General features: G+C 55.7%; 7 protein-coding genes across 7 annotated transcripts; 4 read left to right on the top strand and 3 right to left on the bottom strand.

Moving 5' to 3' along the window:
* Nucleotides 1-35: 35 nt before the first annotated feature.
* Nucleotides 36-2,459, bottom strand: L969DRAFT_91553 (uncharacterized protein; the record flags this gene model as incomplete). Its single annotated transcript, XM_014715239.1, has 4 exons — nucleotides 36-715; nucleotides 771-1,021; nucleotides 1,072-2,098; nucleotides 2,153-2,459. The coding sequence occupies 4 exons, from the start codon at nucleotides 2,457-2,459 to the stop codon at nucleotides 36-38; spliced, it is 2,265 nt and encodes a 754-aa protein (XP_014570725.1).
* A 49-nt stretch (nucleotides 2,460-2,508) lies between these two features.
* Nucleotides 2,509-5,724, top strand: L969DRAFT_83952 (uncharacterized protein). The gene is made up of 5 exons (XM_014715238.1): nucleotides 2,509-4,567; nucleotides 4,621-4,929; nucleotides 4,984-5,059; nucleotides 5,107-5,243; nucleotides 5,293-5,724. Exons 1-5 carry the CDS (start codon nucleotides 2,615-2,617, stop codon nucleotides 5,713-5,715), a joined length of 2,898 nt encoding a protein of 965 aa, XP_014570724.1. The 5' UTR covers nucleotides 2,509-2,614; the 3' UTR covers nucleotides 5,716-5,724.
* A 43-nt stretch (nucleotides 5,725-5,767) lies between these two features.
* Nucleotides 5,768-7,426, top strand: L969DRAFT_83951 (uncharacterized protein). The gene is made up of 3 exons (XM_014715237.1): nucleotides 5,768-6,654; nucleotides 6,706-6,938; nucleotides 6,988-7,426. Exons 1-3 carry the CDS (start codon nucleotides 5,916-5,918, stop codon nucleotides 7,324-7,326), a joined length of 1,311 nt encoding a protein of 436 aa, XP_014570723.1. The 5' UTR covers nucleotides 5,768-5,915; the 3' UTR covers nucleotides 7,327-7,426.
* Nucleotides 7,427-7,470: 44 nt separating this feature from the next.
* L969DRAFT_68833 (uncharacterized protein) lies at nucleotides 7,471-9,866 on the top strand. Its single transcript, XM_014715236.1, has 7 exons — nucleotides 7,471-7,857; nucleotides 7,910-8,338; nucleotides 8,391-8,615; nucleotides 8,662-8,747; nucleotides 8,804-9,002; nucleotides 9,050-9,320; nucleotides 9,375-9,866. The coding sequence occupies exons 1-7, from the start codon at nucleotides 7,498-7,500 to the stop codon at nucleotides 9,557-9,559; spliced, it is 1,755 nt and encodes a 584-aa protein (XP_014570722.1). The 5' UTR covers nucleotides 7,471-7,497; the 3' UTR covers nucleotides 9,560-9,866.
* Nucleotides 9,257-10,139, bottom strand: L969DRAFT_100612 (uncharacterized protein; the record flags this gene model as incomplete). The annotated part of the gene is made up of 2 exons (XM_014715235.1): nucleotides 9,257-10,040; nucleotides 10,093-10,139. The coding sequence occupies 2 exons, from the start codon at nucleotides 10,137-10,139 to the stop codon at nucleotides 9,602-9,604; spliced, it is 486 nt and encodes a 161-aa protein (XP_014570721.1). The 3' UTR covers nucleotides 9,257-9,601.
* A 94-nt stretch (nucleotides 10,140-10,233) lies between these two features.
* Nucleotides 10,234-13,346, top strand: L969DRAFT_91548 (uncharacterized protein; the record flags this gene model as incomplete). Its single annotated transcript, XM_014715234.1, has 6 exons — nucleotides 10,234-11,091; nucleotides 11,145-11,236; nucleotides 11,360-12,344; nucleotides 12,398-12,461; nucleotides 12,514-13,064; nucleotides 13,113-13,346. 6 exons carry the CDS (start codon nucleotides 10,234-10,236, stop codon nucleotides 13,344-13,346), a joined length of 2,784 nt encoding a protein of 927 aa, XP_014570720.1.
* A 78-nt stretch (nucleotides 13,347-13,424) lies between these two features.
* Nucleotides 13,425-16,533, bottom strand: L969DRAFT_91547 (uncharacterized protein; the record flags this gene model as incomplete). The annotated part of the gene is made up of 5 exons (XM_014715233.1): nucleotides 13,425-13,783; nucleotides 13,834-14,285; nucleotides 14,440-15,389; nucleotides 15,442-16,463; nucleotides 16,518-16,533. 5 exons carry the CDS (start codon nucleotides 16,531-16,533, stop codon nucleotides 13,425-13,427), a joined length of 2,799 nt encoding a protein of 932 aa, XP_014570719.1.
* Nucleotides 16,534-16,554: the final 21 nt, after the last annotated feature.

Raw genomic sequence — 16,554 nt, 5'->3', positions numbered from 1 at the left:
ACGTGCGACCACTTGCAACGCGACAACAGGATCATCTACTGAGCAACGAGTCGCTCGACCGCCGAGATGGACTCCAGGATATCTGCACAGTACTGTGAGAGGGGCCGGCTGGATGAGCAGAACTCGACGATCTGAGGCTCGAGACTAGCGAGCGCGTCTCGGCCTGCATCTGCAATCGCTTTGAATTCGCTTTGACCCTCACTCTGCTCCTGCTCCTGGTCCGCTTCGGGGTTCGTGCGGCCTTGAAAGCTGATACCATTGCCGTACTTGTCGTTCGTGTTTGAGTAAGCTCGCACAGCGGCCGTGCGAATCGAGCGAGCGAGATTGCGTACGATCAGTGCTGCGATCAGTGCTGGACCGGTCAAATCGCCCGAATCATTCATTGCCGCAGACCAGATCGTATAGTCGAACGCTGTCGCTGGTCCTGACGAAGTCGGAGCGGCAGGTTCAGGCGGCAATTGAGCTTGCTGATAGCCGGTTAGTATGTGCGTTCGCGCGTGTAGATCGACCTCGACGGCCGAGAGGGGTGTGCTTGCTGGCCTGCTCGACGCAAACTTGCAGTCTGACCATTGACATCGCAGATGGTCTTGCGGACTCTGCTCCGCTGGTAAGTCGCCGTACAAGTGCGTCTTGATGTGACTGTATAGCTGGTCTGGCGTCGCGCCCGGCTGCATTTTGCAATCTCGCCATTGACAAGCATACACTCGCGCAAGATCTGTCCACGTGCTTCCTGCTCAGCTCGACAAACTGAAGCGGCGACGTGAGCGCACCTATCCTCGTCCGAGGTCTGATACCTTTGATGACAAACTTCTTCTCAGGCCGGCCATCAGCTCCGACTGTGGGTAGCATCTGGACCATCGGTACGGCGTCAGGGAAAGCGTCTGTTGTATGTTTGATGACATCTGCAGCAGGAAGCATGGCGTATTGCGCAGCAAATTGCTCGAATGCAGCTCGGTAGGCATTCCACAAATTCACCTGAGTGACCTCGCCGATCTCGTCCGAGGTGAATACCGATCTCATCCTGCAAGGCTGCATGAGCATCTTCAGACCGACAGCAGGCTAGGAGCTTACCAATCTATTGCTCTCTGAGGTTCCTTGACCTCGAGAAGTCGCATGAGTTCGCGAGGGTTCAGTGAGGTGTCGCCTGCGTCTCTGAACCACTCTGCGCGTGTGATGGGTCCATAGCTGATCATCCTTGTGGCTGTGCTCTTGTTCTCGACCTGCCAGGTCTCGCGGAAGCCACCGTGGCCAAATCGAGCGAGTAGGAGCCGAAGAATGGCTAGGATGTCCGGCCGGCGAACGATCAATGTCGCATTCGCTGGCTTGCTCGTGAGATCGTATACATATTCCAGCGCTGCTAGGACGAGATCTGCGTCTTTCAATGGCAGAAGCTCCAGAGCGCGATTGAGGGGCACCATGAGCAGATCCTTGATGTTGCTCTTCCCGACATCCCCCACCGCTCTGTCTTTCGCTGGTCGACAAGTGAAGAAATCCTCGTTGAAATCCTCGCGGGCAAAGACAGACAAGGCACGGAAGGCAGCAAGCACGAGAGCTCGATCTGATGACTGAGTGAGCTGAACGAGCACAGGAAAGAAGCGAGCAGCTGGATCTTCCGGGCGGCTCTTGGCAGGATCGACGAGCTCTACGACCGAGCCGATGACTTCTAGGATATCGAGCGCGTACACCTTCAGCTCGGTCAGGTCTGGGGTATCGGGCAACGTTGCGTCGCCTTTGGCTTCGAGTATGTCTGCAAGACACTGAAAGAGCCGTCTATTAGATGCGAGTTGCTGACCATTCTTGCGCGACAGAACGAGATTGCGAATATTCAAGCCAGCCTCTAGCCCTCGCCGAATGACCGCGTTTGGCTCTGCGCGACTGAAGTGTGCATATTTGACGAGCTGCTCGTGCTCGACCAGGGCGTCTTGGATCAGCGATAGCAGAGCTTCTAGCATGCCCGGCAGATCCTTGAGGGGGAGCAAATCTGGGTCGGCTTGAGAGATCTCTGCCAGCCTGCCTAACGCGAAATCGACTTCCTCTGTCAATCCGCAGCGCAGGGAGAGTGTGAGTCTATTGCCAGACCCTTGATCGTTGTATATCGCTGCAATGATGAACGCCTTGTCAGCTACGAGTGACAGCAAGCCGGGCGGCCTACGTTGTCCAGCGTATCGCTGCTGAAGAATTTGTGTCGTTGTCGCAGGCGCTTGTTGAGCGGCAGACGTTGCTTGACGCCCTTGCCCTGATCCGTACGCTCCGTTGATAGCTTGCGCTGAGCCAAAGCCTGGCGTGGGAGGCTGCCTGAGAGAGCCGGCAGGTGCGCCATAGGCACCGTAGGGCGCAGCTGGTCTCGGAGCTGGCCCTCGATATGTCGTTGGCTGTGGAGCCCGGTAGCCTGCAGGGTATGGCTGCCCAGGCACTTGGCTCGTCACTGGCTGGCCGTAGCCGCCTTGGCTGTAGCTCATGCTCGCTCGCTCTGCGTCGACACCGGCGACAAGACAGATCGCGTCGAGCCTCGAGAGCCGCACCGAGCTCAGCCAGCGGATGTCGTGGCGAGCATGCGGACCGGAGCTGCACAGTCTGCGCTCTGCCCACGAGCCTCTCTACAGCTAGCGTCACTATGACATCGCCTGCGCCGTCTATCAGCTCGATTGCCGAGCCAGATGTTGTGAGCAATGGCACCGAACAATCAGCCCAAGCGACGCCCAATGGCACTCCCAATGGAGCTGAGGACAAAGTTCAAGGCTCATCCGAGCCTGATGACTCGCACGAGGAAGAAGAGGATGAGGAGCCGACGCTCAAATATGCGAAATGGCCCTTGGAGATCCCGAACAAGGACAGCGCATCTGCTTTGGCAGTATGTGAGGCCTTTGTCGCTGTGGGCACGCATGCCGGACTGCTCCTCTTGCTCGATCCTGTCTCCTCAAAAACCATCAAAAGGCTCAGACCACACACGGCAACGATATATTCGATCTCGATCGATTACCCCAAGCATGAGTATATAGCCACCTCGAGCGTTGACGGCAAAGTGTCAATCTTGTCATTGGCGCAGTCAAATGATGTCAGTCAGTTTGATCTCAAGCGGCCTGTGAGAGCCGTGGCGCTCGAGCCCAACTACTCGCAGCGAAAGACGCGTCAATTCGTCTCGGGTGGCATGGCGGGTTTGCTCACAATGCACGAGAAAGGCTGGCTAGGAAGCAAAGAGGTCGTCATCCACTCTGGCGAAGGCGCGATCCTTGCGATACAATGGCGAGGCACGTTGATAGCTTGGGCAAATGAGCAAGGTGTCCGAATATGGGACACGCACTCGCAAGAGATGGTCACCTTGCTGCCTCGGTCTGCTGGTGCACCCCGACCAGACCTCTTCAAGTGCACGCTGCAATTTGTCGGCGATGATACGCTGCTGATAGCGTGGGCTGATCTCATCAAAGTCGTCTCCGTCAGAGAACGCGCAAGACCGATTTCGAAGCGACAGTCTGGCCAGCATGAGCATGCTCATCTACAAGTCAAGACAGAGCAAGTTTTTCAAGTCGACTGCATGATCTCTGGTATCGTGCCATACCTGCAGGACTATATCATTCTGGCCTATCTTACCCCAGACAATGCATACTCTGACGAGGCCGTCGAAGACCGAGATCTGCAACGCCGCGTCGCCGCGCAAAGGCCAGAATTACGCATCATCAACGCAGCTGGCGAGGAGCTTTCCGCAGATGCGCTCAGCCTGACGACTTTTCAGCGCTACTCATGTAACGATTACAGCTTGGTTGTCCATCCCTCGCAGAACCGCTTCTACACGGTCTCGCCGCAAGATCTCATCGTTGCCGAGCCAAGGGACGCTTCAGATCACATTGTCTGGCTGCTCGATCATTCACGCTACGAAGAAGCTCTTCGAGCGCTCGAACAATCAGGCGTCGAGCTCGAGGCCTTTGATGCCACAGAAATCGGCAAAAAGTACCTCGATCATCTCATCGCAGAGCAAGATTACGCCAAAGCGGCAGAAGCGTGTCCAGCAGTGCTTGGCGTCAATGCGAAAGCTTGGGAAGACTGGATCTTCCTCTTTGTCGATCGCGGTCATCTTGAGACGATCTTGCCATTTGTACCCACACACGATCCTCGGCTTAGTCGGACTGTCTACGAGCTCATCTTAGGCCAGTACATGCGCAAAAATCCAGCGACACTGCTTAAACTGCTCAAAAAATGGCCGCATGATATCTACAATGTCGAGACTGTTAGTCTAGCAGTCCAAAGTCGCATCGACAAAGCTCCCTCGGCGCCCATTCTGATGGAATGCCTGGTAGAACTTTATTTGATGAACCGCCAATTCGCTAAAGCAGTACCGCTCTTCTTGAGGTTAAGGCGGCCGGGCGTCTTTGATCTCATCAAGGACCACAATCTGTTCGCTGCAGTACAAGATCAAGCCATGCACTTGGTAGAATTCGACAAGGACACAATCAAACGTAAGAACATCGACGAGCAATCGACAGTCCGTCAAGATGTAGCAGGCTCTCCTCTTGCGCAATCTCGACACGGTGCAGCGATCGAGCTTCTGGTCGATCATACTCACTCGATACCTGTGCGTGTCTCGCTGTGTTGTGTAAGTTGGACTTTAGCTGATTCTGCGCCCAGATCAACCGCGTCGTCACACAACTCATGCCTCGACGTGACTTTCTGTACATGTATCTCGACGCACTGTTCGACAGGGATTCCCAGCAGACATTCGCCTACAGCGATCTGCAAGTCGAGCTTTACTCGGAACATGACGTGCCCAAACTGCTCGACTTCTTACGTGCGAGCAATGACTACAGTCTCGAAAAAGCATATCAGATCTGTTCGGACAAAGATCTCGTGTCTGAGATGGTCTTCTTGCTCGGCCGGATGGGCAACAACAAGCAAGCACTCAATGTGATCATTCAGCGATTGGGCGACGTCAATCGCGTGCGTCCTGCAGCAGCATAGTAGAAGCGCGCAGCTGACATGTTCAGGCGACAGGCTATACAATTCGCAAAGGACCAAAATGATCACGATCTGTGGGAAGACCTTTTGCACTATGCCGAGTCTCGACCTAGTACGCTGCTCTGATCTCATCTTCTACAAAGCTAAGAGACTGCGCAGTGTTTATTCGAGCTCTGCTTGAAAATGTAGGCGGCGAAATTGACCCGCTACGCTTGATCAAGCGGATCAATAAGGGCCTCGAAGTGCCCGGACTGAAGCCATCGATCATCAAAGTGATGCAAGACTACAATTTGCAGGTTCGTTGCGCGGTCTCGGCTTCTGCTCATTGCTCATCACTGCCTGCAGATCTCGCTACGTCATAGCTGCAAAGATATTATCTTCAGCGACGCGCGGACCTTGGCACTCGAGCTTGGTCGCGCACAGACGCGCGCCTTTTCTATCGAGCCGGCCGGCTCGCTCGAGCCCAGTCTGTGCCACAAATGCGGACTGACGCTCATTCCGGCCAGTCTCTCTGCTAGTACGATAGACGAACCAGCAGACAAGACTGTGGCCGTACTTCTGTTCTGTCGGCACGTTTATCATCTCGGATGTCTCGTCGAAGGATCATTGCCGGACAGACTGCCACTTGGCGCTCAGATCGTTCGAGTCGGACCGAGGACGGGTCGGGCTGCGAGAGCGGACATGAACGCACGATTGAGGTTCCAAGCGTCTCTTGCTGGACCGCTCGAGGAAAGCATACATCATTGTTGTACGGAAGGTGCAACGTGACGAAGACGATCATTATCGATCGCGCGAGCCCAAATTTAATTGAGGAGAAACTGCGGCTGGCTGGCTGGCCTGGCTTAAAACCGTCTTCGCCAAGATAGACAGGCGCCTTGTGTGACCCGACTTGCTGTGCAGAAGTCAGAATGTCGAGCCGTCGGTAGCTGACTGTACGCATTTGGAGAAGTAGAGACAATAGAGCGAAGATGGGCAGTACAAGGCAGACTTGCAAGAGACGGCGGCGATTGTGCGGTATCGCGGCTGCGGCGTGCCTGTGTCAGCCTGCCTTGGCTGTCGATCTGACCTATACACCCAGCACGACGCCCGCCGGCCTGAGCAACGACGTCCTCGTGTCCGTTGCAGCCAATCTGGCCCTCATCGCCAACGCATCCTGGGAGATCGGCGTCCGAGCAGAAGCGCTCACAGAGTGGCTCTATCCTAGCTTTTCAGTCTACGGATCTAACCCTTTCGTCAATGGCACACCTGCCGCATCGCCTGATCTCGTCATAGATATCGCTAACACGTTGCTAGCCACCCGACCGGCAAACGGGACGAATGCAGAATCGCTTATCCCGGGCGAAGGATCTACAGCAGATCCTGCGAGCATCGGTGTAGCTGTCTTGCTCGCTAACAAGACGAGCTCGACGCCGAACGTTGGCTATGCAGATGCGGCGACGGGCCAGCTCAACTACTTGCTTACTGTCGCTCCTCGAGCGCCAAGTGGGGCAATATCGCATAGAGTAGAGCAAGTTCAGCTTTGGTCAGATAGCGTGTACATGTCACCGCCCTTCATTGCCTACTATGGCGGTATGACGAGCAACGTCAGTCTCCTGCAGCAAGCTGCACAACAGTGTCAGCTCTACTACACTGCCATGGTCGACGAGACCAATCTCTTTAGACATGTCGTCGACGGCGATGTCACCACGCAAGATCCTGGCCATTGGGGTTTGCCCTCTTCTTGCCACCGCGATGAGCCGTGTTGATGTGTCTGCACAGCCACTGGGAATGCCTGGGCAGCAGCCGGAATGCTTAGAGTCCTTGCAACGATAGAGAAAACGCAGTTCTCAGACGATCTGCAAGCCGAGCGCACTTCGCTCGTGACGATGGCACAGACTATCCTGACTGCGGCCTGGCAGACGACGTCCGAGAACGCAACGCTCAATTATCCGGATACAAACGCAAGCGCCTCGGCTAGATTCCCAGACATGGCTTCCTCAGCTCTCTTTGCAGTATGTCGTTCTCTGCGTTGTCTACCGATCAGACTGATCTGAGCTGCAGCATGCAACTTATCGACTTGCTACACTTGGCTATGATACACAAGACTCGCTCGTGCCCGCTGCCGAACGGGCACGCGTGATCGTGCAGAACAATATCGATAGCTCTGGCTACTTGCAAAATGTCGTCAATCCTCTCAATTGGGGACAGATCCTGCCGTCGGATCAGCACTCGCCGGAAGCGCAAGCGTTTGTACTCTTGATGAATGTCGCCTGGCAAGATTGGGAAGCAGTCGCAATGGTCAGCAACACGACGACAGTATCACCTCTTGCTTCTGCTGCAACCAAGACATTCTACGCGCCGCTTGCACTGGCGTTGATCTCCTTGATCGCACTTGTCTGAACAGAACACTCTTACGACGCAGATACACGCATCTCATCTTACGTTTTCCTGACCCTTATTGTTGTCATCTTGCCTATGCAATTAGCAATCGATTCTGCGCATGTGGCATGCCGTCGGCGTCGCGTCCGAGCCAAAATTTGTCGAGCAGCGACATCAACCTCGAGCTAGTGCATGCAAGCGAGCGACGCTACTGCTGCTCAAGAGCGAGCACAGTCGGTATCGCCCAAGTCTGCACAAGCCAAGTTGCGCGAGCAAGCCGCCGAGGGATTCCGCAAGGACAAGTACGAAGCACCCAGACTGTTCGACACGCTGCTAGCCGACACTTCCACCAGCGAGGATCGCATGCCTGCCGATCATGCTGCTCAGCGTCAGACAGCATCGGCTTCCCTTGAGAGCAGTCCACAGCAGGCAGAGGTGAAAATCGTGCTCGGACTGGATGATCTAGAACGGGAGCGAGTTTGGAATGAGGCACGGATTCAGCGGCGGCTGCAAGGCGACTATGAGCGATCATCTCGTCGCTTGGCATCACTAGTGAGCCACTTGACTCTACCCGAATTGCTCGGCTTAGTATGGGTTTGCATAGGTTGATGAATCACTCGACAAGCCACTGAGACTTCACGCTATTCGGGTGCTCGGCGCAGACACAACTCGCTCGGGCTTCCTCTCAACGATCCTTACTCCCTTTATAGAACGTCTGTCGCCGTCTCCACTCCTGCCGGCAGCAGGGCAGGGCAAGACTTTTCTGCAATCACTAGGGCTTTCTGCGCAAAAGGGCAAACAGCCAGAGCGCGTTGCTCAGCAGACAACGCTAGAAGATCTCTTGAAAGCCTCCAAAGAGCTCTCGGCCAATCTGCAACGCTTCGGTATCTTCAAAGACGTCGCTCTCTCGCTCGAGGACTCGCCAAGCGTGCTTGCCCAACCGGGCGATGTGGATATCGTCGTCCGCGTCAAAGAAGCTGGACGTTTCTTTGCCCAGACTGCCACCGACATTGGAGACGGCGAAGGCAATGCCGTGCGTCTGAACCAGTATTTTCGGACGCTCGGTGTGCTGATGTGAGCGTCAGTCCGTGACCGGGCGCATACGAAATGCACTCGGCGGCGCAGAAACCTTGGAGGCCAACGCAACGCTGGGAACGAAGACGCGTTCGTCCTTTCAGGTCCGCTTCGAGACGCCTATCGCTGCATCTCCCGATACACGCTTAGAAGCCGTCATCTATGGTGCCGAACGCAATCTGGGTTACTACGCCTCATCGCAAGAGCATTCACGAGGCGCCCAACTAAAGCTGCGGGTGAGTCGCAGCTGCTCTCTCGTGACCAGCGCTGATCGATGTTCAGACTGTGTCGAGATTGGGTCTGCACGAATTTGGCTACGAGGCAGTAGCGCGACACCTGCACAGTCTCGACTCGAATGCGTCCATCTCGTCCGTGACGGTCATGCTCAAGCGCACGCGTGCTGAAGCCAGTCGCTCCCGGACAGGATGCGCAATGCAGCAGGTCACTCGACCAAGTCTGCGCTCACACATGTCCTCTCGCGCGATACGAGGGACGATCCTTTCGTCGCCTCGCGTGGGTATCTGCTCCGACTCAGTCAAGAGTATGCTGGCCTAGGCGGTGATGCAGCGCATTTCAGGGCAGAAGGGGAAACGCAAGCCTCTCGTCTCGTTCATCCTCGCCTGGTACGTCATTCGGGCTCGAGTACTGACCCGTCTGAAGGAAGTCACAGGGCATGTCTGCTGCTCTGAGATTGGGCGCGATGTTCCCACTACAAGGTCGACCGTCACTCTTCAGTGATCGCTTCCAGATGGGCGGACCAACGAGTGTGCGAATGTTCAAGATGAACTCGATGGGCCCCAAGGACAACGGTGATTACATCGGGGGCGATCTGCATTGGTCTGCAGGCTACAGTCTCATGACGCCCATACCGGGCAAAGAGCACTGGCCTCTCAAGTTGCACGCATTCGTCAATGCAGGTCAATTGATCGCAATGGATCACAGTCAGTCCTGGTCGTCTCACCAACGCGGTCAACAAGAGCTGATAGGCCCGACAGATGCAACACTACAACAAAATGTCTGGCGAGCAGTCGCTACGCCGGCAGTCTCTACCGGCTTGGGTCTGCTCTACCGACACCAGATCGTCAGACTCGAGCTCAACCTGGGCGTGCCACTGGCTGCCTCGAGGAGTGATGGCCTGAGGAAAGGTCTCCAATTCGGTTTGGGGCTTTCCTTCCTGTGAAGGGCTTCGAAAATGCACACACACACACAAGCCCGAGCGAGACTAGATGTCGGGTCCTATGCGGGCGACGAGTTCGCCGGCCGCGTTGGCCGTCAAAGCCTCTCTGGCTTCCAATAGTTGGCCGTCACCCGTTCGTACTATCGCGATCTCGCCCATGCCTATCGGAGGAACATACTGCGCTCGTCTTCCCGTGAGCAATCGATGTAGCTCCTGAGTGGATACGGTGATCCGCCTGGAGGGTTTCGAGATGAGTTGCAAGTCGCCTAACACGGGACGGTCATTGCGATATTTGAGATGGACCCATATCCTCTGAGCAGCAATGGGCGCCCCGTTGGCATCGGCAGGTACGGGAGAGGTAGCTGTACCGTAGTGAACGTTGGAGACGAAGCCGTGCTTGAGCAAGATCTGAGCAATCTTGAGGTTTTGCTTGCTCTTCATCAGCTGGACACATCGTAGTCTTGCTCGTGATGCGTTCCTCAGCCTGCTCTCGCTCGTCAGCATAGCATGGCTGAAGCTTCACAGGATAGACTCACGTCGTACAGAGGATCGCAGGCAGGCTCGTGTTGGTCACCGAGGCCATCTTGCTGTCCAGAGAAAGTTTGGTTGCCCCTTGGAAATTTCGCGACGTGCCTTTGACGACGTCCAGCACGAGCGGAGAGATCAGCTGACAACCGATGAGCAGGCGCAAGGGAAAGGTCGCAGTCGCTCGAGATGAGGAGGAAGCCCTGGCTGAGCTGAGCAGCAAGCAAGTCGAAGCTCTTTTCGATGCCTATCGACGAGCCACGACGACTCAAGATGACGCGCGACCCTCCAAGCGTGCTCGGCTGAACGGAGAGACGCCTCACGAGACTGCTCAGATGGGAGCAGGAGGCTTCATACTCGAAGACGATGAGCCATCTGCGGGCGGCTTCATCCAAGAAGAGGACGAATCCCCGAATCTCGCGACAATGTCACGGGACGAGCTTGACGATTGGATCGACGTCAAGGACATCCCGCGAGCACTCAGATGGCTCCACCTCGTAGATGATGACGACATCATGGACATGTTTCTCAGTGTGGCAGAGGAAGACATCGAACCGGATCGCCAGCTAGTCTCTCGGCTCGACTTTATGCGCGCCGCGAGTATCTTGCTCTTCAATAGAGCTCCCTCAGAGGATGGCGGACGATCTGAAAGAGGCGATGCTCAAGATGTCTCCCCGCCTAGTGCATTGCGGCGACGGCGACGTCCTGCCATTGTAGAGACAGACTCGAGTGGTGATGATGATGGCGATGAAGCCTTTGTTGCACCCGACTCGGATGATGTGCAAGATGACGATGCCTTCGATCCTGATGCCCACACCAAGCCGAACGAGCTCAAACGTGTCAGCGCGAATGGGAAAGGTCGGCCGGTCTCTGCAGAAAGACAAGCACAGGTTGCGAGTCTCTTTGATTTGTTCAAGCCTTATCGAACTCACAAAGACGAGCAAGCCGTCACCTTTGGCAATATCCGGGCAGCCGCAGACTCGGTCAATGTGGAGCTCAAAGATGAGGATGTACGTCGATGACCGAAGAAGCAAGTCGGCTGAGCTTACCGGATTGTGGACAGATCAACGAGATGATCGAGTACGCTTCGAGTGCAAAGAACGACGAGGTCACGCTTGAAGATTTCATACGTATCGCAAGAGAGACCCGGCTTGTGTGAAGCAGCCAGACATGCTTGTTGTATCACTTTGCAATATTGCCAGGGGCACTTTTAGTTTATGCAATACAAGATTGACGCAGAAGCGCGAGTCTTGGCTCTTCTTTGGCCCACGCTCACAGCAAGATGTCGCTGGCACCGCCGGCAGACGAAGTGCCTCTGCTGGACAAAGGGGAGCCATGCATGGAAGTGCACCCCAAGATATGCTCGCTCATCGTCCGACGCATCAAAGCCCTCACGCTCGAGCTGTTACCCATCGAAGTCAGCCTGGACGACTTGACTGATCCCACGTCGAGCATCATCACGTCCGACGTCGTCAAAGCCTATGCCCTGATTGGCGGTGACTTTGCAGACTGCGTGCCTTACTGCCTGCTCACTGCAAGGGCGAGTTTCACGAGGGATGCGTTCATCCAGCCTGCGGATTATGATGAGAACTGGGGCAGACGACTGGCCTGCGAGGTCATTGCAAGGAGACTCGTCACGAGCCTCCCTCGATCTCGGCAGCACATCGTGCTTTCGACACGGTACAGTCACATCGAACGCGATGGCGATCAGAGCTTGCACAGTAGCGCCATTGAAGTGGCAGTCGATACAAAGTGTGTCTTCTTCCTCTCGTCCGCCGAATCTCAGCGAACCATCTTTGCCTTGTGGAAGGGCCATCTCATCCAAGCCGTCGACACGCGAGGCCATGTGGTCTACAAGATCTATCACAACGCCATGAAGCCTGCCTTTCTCGATCACCTCGACTCGACGAGGTTAGGCGTGCCAAAGTATCAGTCATGGGCAAAGCAATTTCTCTGGCTCGTCTTCCTCATCTGCTACACCATCGCCATTCGGACGCCGCAACGCGAGTTCGGCATCGAGGATGTTATCCTCTACGTCCAATTACTAGGATACGCTGTCGAAGACATCGTCCGGGTGGCCAAAGTACGCAGTGCTGCCGCGATCGACTTTTGGATGACGATCAATATCGTCAACTATGGCCTCCTGACAACTGCATTCCTGTACCGTATCGCCGACCAGTCGACCTCTGATCCGGACAAGACAACCCAACTACGCACACTGAGCTTCTCGTTCCTGTCCTGCGCCGCGCCATTCATCTGGATGGTCGGTCCCAATCTTGTTGAGCTTCACGACGCTAAATTTGACCCGATTGCTAGAAACTGCTGGCGGTTTTTGACGTCTTTACCTACTTTGGTATCCTACAAGTCGTGGTATGGCGAAGTACGTGATACGCTTTGCTATGCCCGTGCATCGTACTGAGCTCAAATCTCAGTGCTCAAGGAGTCGCTCGTCTTCTTCACGCTGCTGTCTGTCATCGCTGTCGGGTTCGCCCAAGCACTCACCGGTCTCGATGCGGCCGACAATACCCGCGACGAGACTGCAAACGTACTCCATTCACTCTTGCAAGCACTACTGGGATCTCCCGATTTCGAACACTATTCATCTGGCGATTTCGGCATGAGCCTTTACTATCTGTACAACATCGCCGTCTCACTCTTGCTGCTCAACGTCCTCATCGCTCTCTTCGGTACAGCCTACTCGCAAGTCACAGACGAAGCGATACCGCAGTACATGGCCTTTTTTGCACGCAAAGTCGTCACGCAGGTTCGCGCACCGGACGAATTTGTCTACGTCGCCCCCTTCAATCTGCTCGAGATCTTCGTCATTCCTCTGAGCTACATCGTCAGCAAGGAACGGTACGCGAAGATCAATAGAGCGATATTGACGACACTGTTCTGCATTCCGCTCTGTATGATAGCATGGTACGAGAGTCGATACGATGCCGCACTCGTTGCAAGGCAACATGAAGCACTCGATGAGCCCGTGCGTCTCTCGATCAGTGAATATTAGTTGGCGCTGACCATCAAACAGGATGACGACTATGAAGAGGATCCGGAGATGGATAGCTCCCTGCCAGAGCTGTCTGACAATTACACGGCAGATACTGCCCGAGAGGCAACCGATCCCGGGCTCAAGATTAGCAAAGTCTCATACGCTGAATTGAAAGCGAAGTTGCCAGACATCAAGTCGTCGTCGATCTCAAAGATACAGTACGAGCTCAAGGAGCTTCGTCAAGAAGTGAAAGCGATGCGCGAGCGCAAATGAAAGCTCGGAAGGAGGTTGTACACTGCATACACGCGACAACAACAAGCAGAAGTCGATCCTTGCAGCAATCCGTCAGACTTAGGAAGCGACGAGCGTTTCCGAGCAATGACTGCAGACAACGAGAGTCCCCACATGAGGCGAGAACGTCAACAGCGGTTCATGCTCGCTTGTGCTGGCATGCATGGCAAACGCGTCCAGAGCGCTCTGTCCACTTGCGAGACTGACTGACCAAGAGCAGGAATCGCATCCCCCATAGCCTTCTCTCAGATCCAATTGATGATGCCGACAATTGGGACATGGCTGACGGGCAATCAGTTGCGAGATGTCAAGTTGTTGCGAGGGTTTGATCGTTTCCTGGCTCGCTGCATCCACGCCGGCTAGATAGAGTTCGAAGCGGTCAGCAAGGTCTGCGTCCTGGAGTATCTCATACGACAGCGCTGTTGGGTTTCGTGTGAGCAAGTAGGACCACTCGACGCTATAGGCATACCTTCATCTGTGAGCTTGCCATCGTCGTCCAAGCTCTCGACAGGGTCAACACTGCCCGCTTGCCTATCCCAATCGTCTTCCATAGTCGCTTGAAACCTCAGCCACTCCCTCTTGAGCATCCTGTTGACTACGGCTTCGTCCTCTTTGCTTATATCGCCAACAAAAGGATCCTCTTCGTCCTCATTCATTGCATCTGACCCTTGCAATCCTGCCCTGCTCCGAGCAAAGACGGTCTGCCGTTGTAGTCTTGCGCGCTGGGCCACTTGCTCGAGCAGCTTCGTCTTGCGTAGATCGGCATCTGCACTCAAAGCTGCACGGGCGTATTTCGACGAATGATCGTTCCTGTGCCGCCGTCTGCCGCCCTGCGAACTGGGTGATGACGACACTGGATCCATCGAAGCATCACTTGAGGAAGTCATCGGTATCGCGCCCGCTTCGCCCCGAGCCAAGGGACTTGACACGAACATTTGAGCGTCCGCTGATCTCGCACAGGCGCGTGAGCGCGAAGCCAAGACGCCAAGAAGCCAATAACAACGTTATCAACGCCACACGGCCACACACTCTACCGCGTACAGATGCTACAACAGTCTTAAGCGCCAGAATTCACGCAGTGCCAGTGCTCGTCTGACTCCCTTCATCCTCCTCGTCTGATTCCTCGAACAGTAGCGACGCTTGAAGCTCCCAATCGAAGCGGAGCACAAAGTAAGTCGAAACGCACGCCGTACAGATCAGAGCCGTCAGCAAGCCCGACCAGAGCCCGACGAGTTTGAGATGGGCAGGACCGAAACAGAGAAACGCTCCAAAGGGTACGCCCAGCATCGCGTAACAGAGCAGATTGATGTAGGCGCTAATGGCAGGTCGACCGCCTCCCTTGAGTATGCCGCCGCAGACGCCGGTCACGCAGTCGGCTACTTGGAACAGACTGACGAGAGGCAGGACGGCAGCGACCAGCTTGACGACCTGTTCGTCGTTATTGAACAAACGGCCCCACCAGCCTCGATTAGCGACGAGCACGATGGAGGTGACCAGTCCGACGGCAGTTGCCAGTAGAAGCGAGACTTGGGAGCTCATGCGTGCTAGGTCGGGTCGATTTGCGCCCAACAGGTTGCCTATCCTCACACTTGCAGATACGTTCAGCGCGAGTGGAATCTGGTACGTCGTCGATGCGGTCAAAATGGCGATACTTTGTGCTGCGAGATACTTCTTCCCGAGCACGCTAGACAGCAGACTGACCGCTTCCCAGCACCACGTCTCTGATGCAGTCATGGCCACGGACGCCGAGCCGAGCGACAGCACCTCGCCAAAATCTCGCAGCGCTTCAGAGCTAAGGCCGCCCCAAGCGTCACGCGAGACGAAGAAGACGCAATAGACGAGCGAAGAGGCGAAGAGCAGTGTCGTCATGATTGCAAAGGCGACCGGGGCGCCAACAAAGCCGATCTGGACGCCAGGAGGGCCGAGAATGAGCAGGTAGCACAGTACAGCGTTCAGAGGTGCGACGATGCCCACGCAGAGCGCAGGAGCAAGCATGAGCGACTGCGCTTGCAAATACCGCCGTATCTACCTTGAGCATCAGTAGAGCCCAGCAAGAGATGCCACCACAGACACGTACGACTTCGAAGCCTGCTAGACCCGGCAAGCCGAGGCACTGAATCCTGAGGTAGACCGCAGCGAGTCGAGCGACTTCTGGATCTTGTCGAAGCACGACGAAGAGCGGTTCGGCGACCAGGCAGAGTACCAGGACTTGGGGAATCATGATGATCAAGAGCAGGACGCTTGCCCTGAGCGCGTGCAAGCTGGTGTCTTTAGGACTCGCAGCAAATGCTTGGGGACAGAGAGTGTCTAGCGAACCTGCCATACCTTGTGTGATCGATAGCGCGACGACGTTGAACGTGATGGCAGCCAGTGAAGCCGCTGCGAGCTCTGTAACGCCTAGGTGGCCAATCATGAACAAGCTTGACGCGGCGAGTGAGTACTCGAGCAGATGCGTTATACTGATGGACCGCGCTGCTCGGGCGACGAGGTACGCTTCGGGCCAGCGCATCTCCGCGAGCGGTGTACCTAGAGGCGCGAGGCCTTTGATATGGCTATACTCCTCACTCTTTGCGGCGAGTAGTGGCGTCGAGTCTGACACAAGAAGCGGCGTCGATTCACTCGGTACTTCTCTGGCTGCAGAGCCATTCGAGCCTGTCCAGGCTGCTATACTGCGCAAGTTGGGCGAGGAATCCGTCTGTGCGATTTGCAGCCTTGGCGGGGTAGATTCGTCCCAAGGCTGGCAGCTCTCTTCCTCTGTGGTCCTATCGGTCGGCTGCCGCTTCCGCCTATCGCGCTGCCTGCCCCTCGTGCTATCTGATGCTTGCTCATTGACACTGTCCTCTTCGTCTATAGACTCGATGGACTCGTCCAGGCTCGGCCGGTGTCCATCTGCATCCGAGTGTGATGCCGCCCTCCCCTTGCCCTTCCGACGAGATAGATTGGACCGGGCAGGATGTCTGTGAGGCTGGCTTGTCAGGAAGGATATGGGCTCCCATGACTTGGCAGTAGCTGCGCCGGGTGGCAGATCTGATGCGCCCTGTGCTCGTCTGGCCAGAAACGTATCTCTCTCAAACGTGGAGGGCGAGATGCCACCAAAGTCTGCTGTCCTGGTCAGCGTTGGCTCCTGTGAGACTCTGCGAGATGGCGACGCACGAGGATACGAGCCCATAGCGGCAAGGGGACCACTTGC

Source organism: Mixia osmundae (genome assembly GCF_000708205.1).
Source record: "Mixia osmundae IAM 14324 unplaced genomic scaffold scaffold_1, whole genome shotgun sequence".
Lineage (NCBI taxonomy): Eukaryota > Fungi > Basidiomycota > Mixiomycetes > Mixiales > Mixiaceae > Mixia > Mixia osmundae.
This window is presented reverse-complemented; position numbering and strand designations above follow the sequence as displayed.

Bases quoted from the DNA above. Each gene is read 5' to 3' on its own strand.
- L969DRAFT_83952 (XM_014715238.1), top strand. From the start codon at position 2,615: ATGACATCGCCTGCGCCGTCTATCAGCTCGATTGCCGAGCCAGATGTT. The intron at 4,568-4,620 runs GTGCGTGTCTCG...TTCTGCGCCCAG, and splicing joins ATCATACTCACTCGATACCT to ATCAACCGCGTCGTCACACA. The intron at 4,930-4,983 runs GTGCGTCCTGCA...TTCAGGCGACAG, and splicing joins GATTGGGCGACGTCAATCGC to GCTATACAATTCGCAAAGGA.
- L969DRAFT_83951 (XM_014715237.1), top strand. From the start codon at position 5,916: ATGGGCAGTACAAGGCAGACTTGCAAGAGACGGCGGCGATTGTGCGGT. The intron at 6,655-6,705 runs GTTTGCCCTCTT...GTGTCTGCACAG, and splicing joins GCAAGATCCTGGCCATTGGG to CCACTGGGAATGCCTGGGCA. The intron at 6,939-6,987 runs GTATGTCGTTCT...TCTGAGCTGCAG, and splicing joins CTTCCTCAGCTCTCTTTGCA to CATGCAACTTATCGACTTGC.
- L969DRAFT_68833 (XM_014715236.1), top strand. From the start codon at position 7,498: ATGCAAGCGAGCGACGCTACTGCTGCTCAAGAGCGAGCACAGTCGGTA. The intron at 8,339-8,390 runs GTGCGTCTGAAC...TGTGAGCGTCAG, and splicing joins GAGACGGCGAAGGCAATGCC to TCCGTGACCGGGCGCATACG. The intron at 8,616-8,661 runs GTGAGTCGCAGC...ATCGATGTTCAG, and splicing joins GCGCCCAACTAAAGCTGCGG to ACTGTGTCGAGATTGGGTCT.